Source organism: Lontra canadensis, unplaced genomic scaffold, assembly GCF_010015895.1.
Source record: "Lontra canadensis isolate GAN:19392208 unplaced genomic scaffold, GSC_riverotter_1.0 scaffold18, whole genome shotgun sequence".
Taxonomy (NCBI): Eukaryota; Metazoa; Chordata; class Mammalia; order Carnivora; family Mustelidae; genus Lontra; species Lontra canadensis.
In genome coordinates, this window is record NW_022631012.1 from 1,059,165 (window position 1) to 1,070,274 (window position 11,110).

General features: G+C 38.1%; 1 protein-coding gene across 1 annotated transcript in view; it reads left to right on the top strand.

The window, feature by feature from the left end:
- BARD1 (BRCA1 associated RING domain 1) overlaps positions 1-1,581 on the top strand; it is a 78,062-nt gene extending 76,481 nt beyond the window's left edge. Inside the window, exon 11 of the mRNA XM_032859865.1 lies at positions 200-1,581. Coding sequence (XP_032715756.1) covers positions 200-532 — 333 coding nt within the window. The 3' untranslated portion in view covers positions 533-1,581. The remainder of the gene's footprint in view (positions 1-199) is intronic.
- Positions 1,582-11,110: the final 9,529 nt, after the last annotated feature.

Below are 11,110 nucleotides of genomic sequence, written 5' to 3' on the forward strand. Positions count from 1 at the left end.
AGTTTTAGGAGAAAAATTATAACTAGGAAACCTATAAATACATAAGTACTTTTCTTGACCTAAATAATGTACTTGAAATACACTTTATCCTAGCAGCTTCTTAACAGCTCATGACTATTTATCTTTATTTTCCTCATTCATATGCAGTGTTTTAAAATATTTTGATCTGCTTTTAACGAGCCTTTTCTTGTTATTTCAGTTGCCAAAGCTGTTTGATGGATGCTACTTCTATTTTGGGGGAACCTTCAAACACCATCCAAAGGATAACCTTATTAAGCTTGTCGCTGCAGCTGGGGGCCAGGTCCTCAGTAGAAAGCCCAAGCCAGACAGTGACGTGACTCAGACCATCAATACGGTTGCATATCACGCGAGACCGGACTCCGATCAGCGCTTCTGCACACAGTATATCATCTATGAAGATTTGTCTAATCATCGCCCAGAGAGGGTTCGGCAGGGCAAAGTCTGGATGGCTCCTTCCAGCTGGTTTATCGATTGTGTGATGTCCTTTGAGCTGCTCCCTCTTGACAGCTGAATATTGCACCAGATGAACGTTTCAGATTGAACTCACATGGTGCGAGAACGCAGCCATTGGCACTGTTTTGATCATTCAGGTTTTTATAAATAGGTAGACTCGTTCATACATACTTTTTCCTTGAATTAAAAAACAAAAGAAAACAAAACTTAACACGCCAGAATTGGAATTCATTCTGTGTTTACCATTTAGATGCTGAGATTGCTTTGAAGGATTTTTCTTTTTAAAACTGGTGTATGTTTTGATTCATCATGTCTTTTTATTCAAATAATCAGCTATCAAAGATTAATGAGAGAGTACCAGAACTATTGGTTAAAATACAAGCAGTATCGTTACTGTCTCAGCCTTTTAATGTTCTTTGATGAAAACAGTCCACGCTTGCCATGAGCAAAAGTATTTGCCATCCTTAGTAAACAAAGAATATTGTCAAATAACTGATTCTGGCTTTATTGTAGTAGAGTACCTGGTCTGAATGTACCACCATAGGTGTTAAATTCTTCTGTCTACAACTGTCTTCATCTTGTGTTGTGTTTAGTTTCTTAAAATTTATGTGGATGTCAGTTCCTACGTTTTTATCGCTTTTTATCTTACGTAGTCATCAAGAAATCATGATTTAAACCATAGCATTTTTCCTTGGTGGTGAAAATCAACATTGGATTCGTGGTACCTATTTTTATTGTATATACTTGCTTACAGTTAATTATCAATTTGTGACTGTGTTTATTATCTACAGTATATGTATATATACGTAGAGCATTTTCTCTAACACATTTTAGTATCCGTATTCCTTAGGTCTCACCAGATTAGTAAATTGTCAATCAGATGTTAATTAAATTAGGGCCAGTCCTTTTGCTGGTAGACCTCACTGCATATTGCTAAAATAATTGTTTTGGAAGGTCTTAATTTCTTCTTTTGTGAAGCTTTTTATTTTCCATTTTTAGATTGCTGTGGAGGCAGAAATTGGGGATTATCTGATTAGAACAGATTTTGCCCAGGTGGTACAAAAGGCTCTCACGATAAGTCTAAACGCAGGAGTAGGAAGGGCTCCTAATCCCATGGCTGGCAGGGCTGCAGAAGAGGAGATGCGCCTGAGCCTGGGGAGTCCTGGGGAGGTTACTCTGATTGGAGTGTCCGTGTTTGTGAATGAATTTAAAAATATTTGTAAGAAGAATTCTTTAATGAGTCTAACTGGAAACTAAATATACTTCTGCAATACGGGAGGGGAGACACCGTGGGACCTGCTATGCTTGGTCCCTGAGGCTGGAGGTTTGTGAAGTACCAGATGAGTCTCAAGTGAAGGAACACAGTGAGATTCATTTATTTCTAAGTTTGAGATTCTGCTGATTATTTCAAAACAAACCTTACTGTAGTTCCTTCTTTGACATGTCACGTTTCCATATCAAGAAACACATTATATAAACGCACTGATACACTGTGGACCCTAACCCTCACGGATGGATTAGCGCTGCAGCCCCCTCCAACCACTAATGTGTTTGTCCCACATTTCATTCTAATGGAGAATGATGAACACCCGAGCGCCAAGCAAATCTGAGGGGTTAGATAATGTCTGGATTAAATAATTCAGGGCTCTCTGGGATTTCGGTTGTTATTTTTGATATATAACTGACTTGTGGTCACTGTCTGTTGTCTCATCGGTCACATTCCTAGACAGGTGTCTGTTCCTCTGATGTGGACCCCTGTTTGTAAAACAACTTTGGGAGTTGCTGCCCGGTCTCCATTCATTTTCTTGGTTTATCCCCCCGCCCTCGTTGTCCCCCACTATTAAGCAGTTTTATTTTGTGTTTCTTTAAATATTTATTTTTACAGCAGTTGGTTGATGTTAAGCTCTTGAACTTTGTAATTTCTGTGTAGGTATGCTTGTAACTGTTTTCATTTTTTCAATCACAGATTCAAGCTTCCCTTTTCTTGACTATAAATCATTAAAGTTATTTGTGTTTCTGTATTTCTGTATCTTCTTATAGAAGTAGTTTACTTTTATTCTGGGCTATTGAAGAGGGAGACTCAGTAAGACCTGGGAGGAGACCTTTGAGCTAACAAAAGCTTATCTTTTGGAATACTTAACACATTATAGTTAATTTTGGATAGAAATATTTCTTAACTATATTAGATACTTTACCACCTTAAATAAATTGTCTGAGTACAATGTAACCTTGATAGTTTGGAATCATCATTAGAAGGGTCAGTGACTACACAGTGATTCCTTCACGATTCCATTAAAGCCAGAGGGTCGTCAGCTTGTCCACAGTGTCACATGGCTGCTTTTTAGTGCCTGCATTTTGTAGCTTCTTCCCTTGGCAGCTGCTAATTTGAAGCTACTTTTCTATTTCCTTTTTAAAAAAAATTTTTTTAAAGATTTTACTGATTTATTTGAAGAGAGCCAGCGAGCAGGGTGCGGGGGGGGGTCACAGGGAGAAGGAGAAGCAGAGTCCCCACTGAGCAGGAATCCTGATGTGGGGCTCGGTCCCAGGCAGCCGCTTAACTAACTGAGCCCCCTGGTATCCCCACTTACCTATTTCCATTAATACTTCACCCTAACTTTTTTTCTTTTGACTTGCTAAGGAATGAAAACCAGGCAGGAACCATATTAAAATTATGAGTGAGTTGAGGATAAATAAGCAATGTGTGATGGTTTTGGTGATTCACCTAAGAGATTTTTATAGAAAAGATTTACCATTTATTCTACCTGTCTTGATTTCTTTTGAGCCTGCTTTGTGAATATGGTGATTAAGTGACCTCTGCACAGGTGAAAATTATCTTTTTCAAGGTTTGATGTTTCTGTGGGAATAAGAAAATGCAGGGAGGGGCAGTCATGCCACACATTAGCTGTAATTACTTCCTTGCGTTGGGGCAGCAAAAGTCTGTTGTGATCTGAAGGTTCGTGGACCTCATGATAGCCACAAATGTATATTCTCTAACCAGAACACAAAATGGTGGGAAGTGGTGCTTATTTTATTTAATAACCGTAAGCTACTATTTTGTTTTAACTACAAGTGGTGAACTTCATGTATGATCACATTATAAATGAAAACTAAGTTCTTAATTTTTTTTTCAGTCAACTAATACATACTGTGGCTACTTGGTTACATGCTCTCTTATGAATTAAGGATTGTCGATTATGTCGCTTTCTAAGGCACATACCACACTTCCCTGTTATTAGAATAGCAATGTGGGAGAAGTTGAAGGTGCTAGACCTTTCTGACCTTGACCTGGCTTGAAAGGTTGATAACTAACTCCACCAGACGTGAAGAGGATTCCTTTGGCCCCAGTGCTCCTGTGGGCCTGTGTAGTTCACTTCCATAAGATCAGTAAGCCTACTGTCAGACTTGGAGATTGGATTATAGATAGGTTGGACTGGCGAGCTGAAGGGTGGGACATGACTCCTGCATAGGCTTTGGGTTCAGTTGGACTAGGGCTTATCATCTTTACTAGCTAGCCTGTGTCTGCAGTTACGAAGTGGGAAAAATAGTCTCTATCTCACATGGGCAAAAAGACGGACAAAAACATGGAGCACCTTGTTTGGGCATGTAGAGGATCACCTTCCAAAACCTTGGTGACCAATACAGATCAGAGACTGCTCTAAAAGCTGTTCATTAGAAGGTGACTTTTGGTAGCATAGCTCATTTCAGTTCTCAATAGTCCTGGCTCTTGTCCCCAACTCCTGCTCAACTGCTGGCTGTCCTGTCTTCACTTTGCTGGGCTGTGCTGTTTTGTTTTGTTTTGTTTTTAACTCAATTAACTAACACATAATGTATTCTTGGTTTCAGAGGTACAGGTCTGTGATTGATCAGACTTACATAAAACCCAGTTCTCATGATGTCGCATGCTAAATGTCCATCCCAGTTACCCCATTCCTCCACTCAGTCCACTCAAGCAACCCTCAGTTTGTTTCCTCTGATTAAGAGTCTCTTGTGGTTTGTTTCCCTCTCTGGTTTTGTCTTGTTTTATTTTTTCCTCTCTTCCCCTATGATCCTCTGTTTTGTTTCTTAAATTCCACATCTGAGTGAGATCATATGATAATTGTCTTTCTGTGATTGACTTATTGCACTTAGCATAATACCCTCTAGTTCCATCCAGGTTGTTGAAAATGGCAAGATTTCAATTTTTTTATGGCTGTGTAATATTACATTGTATATATGTACCACATCTTCTTTATCCTTTCGTCTGTTGATGGGCAGCTGGGCTCTTTCCATAGTTTGCCTATTGTGGACATTGGTGCTATAAACATAGGAGTACACATGCCCCTTCGGATCACTACATTTGTATATTTAGGGTAAATGCCCTGCAGTGCAATTGCTGGGTTGTAGGGTAGCTCTATTTTCAGCTTTTTGAGGAACCTCCATACTGTTTTCCAGAGTAGCTGCACCAGCTTGCGTTCCCACTGACAGCATAAGAGTGTTCCCCTTTGTCTGCATTCTCGCCAACATCTGTTTCCTGACTTGTTAATTTTAGCCATTCTACTGGTGTGAGGTGGTATCTCCTGGTGGTTTTGATTCATATTTCCCTGATGCCGAATGATGTGGAGCATTTTTTTCATGTGTCTGTTGGTCATTTGTATGTCTTCTTTAGAGAAATATCTGTTCACATCTTCTGCCATTTCTTGATTGGATTATTTGTTCTTTGGGTGTTGAGTTTGATAATTTCTCTATTTTTTTTAAAAACAGATTTATTTATTTATTTATTTGACAGAGAGATCACAAGTAGGCAGAGAGGCAGGCAGAGAGAGAGAGAGGAAGAAGCAGGCTCCCTGCAGAGCAGAGAGCCTGATGCGGATCTCGATCCCAGGACCCTGAGATCATGACCTGAGCCAAAGGCAGAGGCTTAACCCACTGAACCACCCAGGCACCCAAGTTCTCTATTTTTTAAGTTTTTTTTGGTTTGTTTTTGTTTTTTGTTTTCTGAGAGAGAGCACAAGTGAGGGAGCATGAGCAGGTAAAGCAGCAGAGGGAAAGAGAGAAGCAGACTCCCTGCTGAGGATGTGGGGCTCGATCTCAGGACTCTGAGATCGTGACCTGAGTTGAAGGCAGACGCTTAACTGACAGAGCCACCCAGGCACCCAAGTTCTCTATTTTTTAAGTGTTTTTGGTTTGTTTTTGTTTTTTGTTTTCTGAGAGAGAGCACAAGTGAGGGAGCATAAGCAGGTAAAGCAGCAGAGGGAAAGAGAGAAGCAGACTTCCTGCTGAGGATGTGGGGCTCGATCTCAGGACTCTGAGATCATGACCTGAGTTGAAGGCAGACGCTTAACTGACAGAGCCACCCAGGTGCACCCCTCCCTTCTTTATAGATTTTGGATACTAGCCCTTTATCTGATATGTCATTTGCAAATATCTTCTTCCATTCTGTGGGTCATCTTTTAGTTTTGTCGAATGTTTCCTTTGCTGTGGAGAAGCTTTTGATCTTGTAAGTCCCAATAGCTAATTTTTGGCTTTGTTTTCCATTCCTTTGGAGATGAGTCTAGCAAGAAGTTTAAAAAATTTTTAAAATTATTATTATTTTTTAAATTAACATATAATGTATTATTTGCCCAAGGGAGTACAGGTCTATGATTCATCAGGCTTACACATTTCATAGCACTCACCATAGCACATACCCTTCCCAATATCCATAACCCAGTCACCATATCCCTATCTGCCACCCCCCAGCGGCCCTCAGTTTGTTTCTTGAGGTTAAGGGTCTCTTATGGTTTGGCTCCCTCCAGAGCCTATCTAGTTTCATTTTCTCCCTGCCTACCCCAGACGGACCCCCACTCTGCATCTCAAATTCCTCATATCAGAGAGATCATATGTTAATTTTCTTTCTCTGGTTGGCTTATTTTGCTTAGCATGATACCCTCTTGCTGCATGTGTTCTCAAGGATTTTGATGGATTCCTGTCTCACCTTGAGGTCTTTCATCCATTTTGAGGCTACTTTTGTGTGTGATGTAAGGAAGTGGTCCAGTTTCATTTTTCTGCATGGGGCTGTCCAATTTTTTCAACACCATTTGTTGAAGAGACTGTCTTTTTTCCATTGGACATTCTTTCCTGCTTTGTCGAAGATTAGTTAACCATAGAGTTGAAGGTCCATTTCTGGGCTCTCTATTCTGTTCCATTGACCTATGTGTCTGTTTTTGTGCCAGTACCATACTGTCTTGATGATTACAGCTTTGTAAAATGGCTTGAAGTCTGGAATTGTGATACCGCCAACTTTGGTTTTCTTTTTTAACACTCCTCTGGCTATTTGGGGTCTTTTCTGATTTCCATACAAATTTTAGGATTATTTGTTCCATTTCTTTGAAAAAAATTGATGGTATTTTGATAGGGATCATGTTAAACGTTTAGATTGCTTTAGGTAGCATAGACCTTTTCACAATATTTGTTCTTCCAATCCATGAGCATGGAACATTTTTCCATTTCTTTGTGTCTTCCTCAATTTCTTTCTATAGTTCCTAGATATTTTATGGTTTTGGGTGCAATGGTAAATGGAATTGACTCCTTCATTTCTCTTTCTTCTGACTTGCTGTTCATAATGTAACTGATTTCTGTGGATTGATTTTATATCCTGACACTTTTGGAGTGAAGTCTTTTGGGTTTTCCACATAAAGTATCATATCATCTGTGAAGAGTGAGAGTTTGATTTCTTTGCCAATTTGGATGCCTTTTATTTCTTTTTGTTGTCTGATTGCTGAGCCTAGGACTTCTAATACTATGTTGAATAGCAATGGTGATAGTGGACATCCCTGCCAAGTTCCTGACCTTAGGGGAGAAGCTCTCAGTTTTTCCCCATTGAGAATGATATTTGCTGTGGGTTTTTCATGGATGGCTTTGGAGATATTGAGGTATGTACTCTCTATGCCTACACTTTGAAGAGTTTTGATCAAGAAAGGATGCTGTACATTGTCAAATGCTTTTTCAGCATCTATTAAGAGTATCATATGGTTCTTGTTCTTTCTTTTATTAATGTATTGTATCGCATTGATTGATTTGTGGGTGTTGAAACAACCTTGTAACCCAGGAATAAATCCCACTTGTTTGTGGTGACTAATCTTTTTAATGTACTGCTGGACCCTATTGGCTAGTCCTTTGGTGAGAATTTTTGCATCCGCATTCTTCAAAGATATTGGTGTGTAATTCTCCTTTTCCATCAGCTCTTTGTCTGGTTTTGGGATCAAGGTAATGCCTCATAAAATGAGTTTGGAAGTTTTCCTTCCATTTCTATTTTTTGGAACAGTTTCAGGAGAATAGGTATTAAGTCTTCTTTAAATATTTGCTAGAATCCCCTGGGAAGCCATCTGGCCCTGGGCTCTTGTTTGTTGGGAGATTTTTGATGACTGCTTCAATCTCCTTACTGGTTGTGGATCTGTTCAGGTTTTCTATTTCTTCCTGGTTCAGTTGTGGTAGTTTATATGTCTCTAGGAATGCATCCATTTCTTCCAGATTGTCAAATTTGCTGGCATATAGTTGCTCATAATATGTTCTCATAATTGTTTGTATTTCTTTGGTGTCAGTTGTGATCTCTTCTCTTTCATTCATGATTTTATTAATTTGGATCCTTTCTCTTTTCTTTTTGATCATTCTGACCAGGGGTTTATCAGTCTTATTAAATCTTTCAAAGAACCAGCTCCTAGTTTCATTGGTTTGTTCTACTATACTTTTGGTTTTTATTTCATTGATTTCTGTCTGATCTTTACTATTTCTCTTTTCCTGCTGGGTTTAGGCTTTCTTTGCTGTTCTTTCTCCAGTTCCTTTAAGTGTAGGGTTAGGTTGTGTACTTAAGACCTTTCTTGTTTCTTGAGAAAGGCTTGTATCACTATATACTTTCTTCTCAGGACTGCCTTTGCTGTGTCCCAAAGATTTTGAGCAGTTGTGTTTTCATTTCCATTTGTTTCCATGAATTTTTTAAATTCTTCTTTAACTTCCTGGTTGACCCATTCATTCTTTAATAGGATGCTCTTTAGCCTCCATGTATTTGAGTTCTTTCCAGCTTTTCTCTTGTGATTGAGTTCTAGCATTGTGGTCTAAAAATAATGCTAGGAGGATCCCAATCTTCTGGTATCAGTTGAGACCTGATTTGTGACCCAGGATATTATCTATTCTGGAGAATGTTCATGTGCACTAGAGAAGAATGTGTATTCTGTTGCTTTGGGGTGGAATGTTCTGAATATATCTGTGATGACCGTCTAGTCCAGTGTGTCATTTAAAGCCTTTATTTCCTTGTTGATCTTTTGCTTGGATGACCTGTCCATTTCAGTGAGGGCGGTGTTAAAGTCCCCTACTATTATTGTATTATTGTCAATGTGTGTTTCTTTGATATTGTTATTAATTGGTTTATATAATTGGCTACTCTCATATTAGGGCATAGATATTTAACATTGTTAGATCTTCTTGTTGGACAGACCCTTTAAGTATGATACAGTGTCCTTCCTAATCTCTAATTATAGTCTTTGGCTTAAAATCTAGTTTATCTGATATAAGAATAGCCACCCCAGCTTTCTTTTGATGTCCATTAGCACGGTAAATTGTTTTCCACCTCCTCACTTTAAATCTGGAGGTGTCTTTGGGTCTAAAGTGAGTCTCTGGCAGACAGCATATCAGTGGGTTTTGTTTTCTTTTTTAAATCCATTCTGATACCTGGGGTCTTTTGATTGGGGCACTTAGCCCAGTTACATTCAGGGTAACTATTGAAAGAGATGAATTTAGTGCCATTGTATTGCCTGTAAGGTGACTGTTACTGTATATTGTCTCTGTTCCTTTCTGGTCTGTTTCTTTTAGGCTCTCTCTTTGCTTAGAGGACCTCTTTCAGTATTTCCTGTAGGGCTGGTTTGGTGTTCACAAATTCTTTTAATTTTTGTTTGTTCTGGGAGCTTTTTATTTCCCCTTCCATTTTTCAATGACAGCCTAGCTGGATATAGTATTTTTGGCTACATGTTTTTCTCATTTAGTGCTCTGAATATATCATGCCAGCCCTTTCTGCCCTGCCACATCTCTGTAGAAAGGTCTGTTGCCAATCTAAATTTCTCCTGTTTTGTGTTACAGACCTATTGTTCTGAGCTGCTTTCAGGATTTTCTCTTTGTCAGTGAGACTTGTAAGTTTTACTATTACATGACATGGTGTGGACCTATTTTTATTGCTTTTGAGGGGGGTTATCTGTGCCTCCTGGATTTTGATGCCTTTTCCCTTTGCCAAATTTGGGAAGTTTTGTGTAAGCAAACTGGAAGTTTGCTCCAGTATACCTTCTGCCCCCTCTCTCTTTCTTCTTCTTCTGGGATCCCAATTATTCTAGTATTGTTTCATCTTACGGTATCACTTATCTCTCGAATTCTCCCCTTGTAGTCCAGTAGTTGTTTGTCTCTCTTTTGCTCAGCTTCTTTATTCTCTGTCATTTTGTCTTCTATATCACTAATTCTCTTCTCTGTCTCATTTATCCTAGCAGTAAGAGCCTCTATTTTTTATTGTACCTCATTAGTAGCTTTTTTAATTTCAACTTGGTTAGATTTTAGTTCTTTTATTTCTCCAGAAAGTGATTTTATTTCTCCAGAAAGGGATTCTCTAATATCTTCCATGCTTTTTATTAGCCCAGCTAGCACCTTGATAATCATCATTCTGAACTCTAGTTCTGACGTATTACTAACATTTGTATTGGTTAGGTCCCTAGCCATCGGTACTGCCTCTTGTTCTTTTTTGTTGGTGAGTTTTTCCACCTTGTCATTTTATCCAGGTAGGAATAGGTGAATGAGAGAACAAAATACTAAAAAGTTAGCAATGACCCCAGAAAAATATACACTAACGAAATCAGTAGAGACCTGGAACTAGGGGGGAGAGGTAAGGGGGAAAAAAGAAAAAGAAAAAGAAAATATATATTTATACATATATATAATATATAATATAATATATAATTTATATATAATATATATAATACATAGTTAATATAATATAATATATAATAATTTATATACACTTGATTTGTGGTGTATTTTCATCTGTTAGAAGAAACTACCTCCCCAGATTTTAAACAATGAAAAAATAGATACAAAAATAAGGATAGACATGATGAAGGGATGGAATATGAATGTAATGATGAAAATTTAAAAAGATTCTAAAAAAGGAATTGATAAGAAGTTGGTTGTAAAAGAAAGAAAGAGGAAAGAATGATCAGGCTGGAGGCTAGAACAAAGCTATGTGCTAGATTTAGGTTGTATTTTGATCTATTATAAGAAATTGTATCCCAAAATTTTAAAGAGAAAAAACCCTATATGTATACAAGAAATAAGGTTAAATACAATGAAAGGATAAAGATGACTATAACAATGAAAATTTTAAAAGATTTTTAAAAAGGTATTGATAAGATAAATAGTATAAAGATGTTAAAATAGGAAAGAGGCAATATTAAAAAAATAGAATAAGGAAAAATAAAATTAAAAAATTCAACTTTGAAAGACTAAAGGATCATGGGAAAAAAGTCATGAAATCTATGTTTTGCTTTCCCCTAGCTCTGGAGTTTTGCAGTTCTCATTGATTAATGAACCTGGTCTTGGCCCGATGTTCTTGCTGATCTTCTGGGGGAGGAGACCTGTTTGCAGTGCT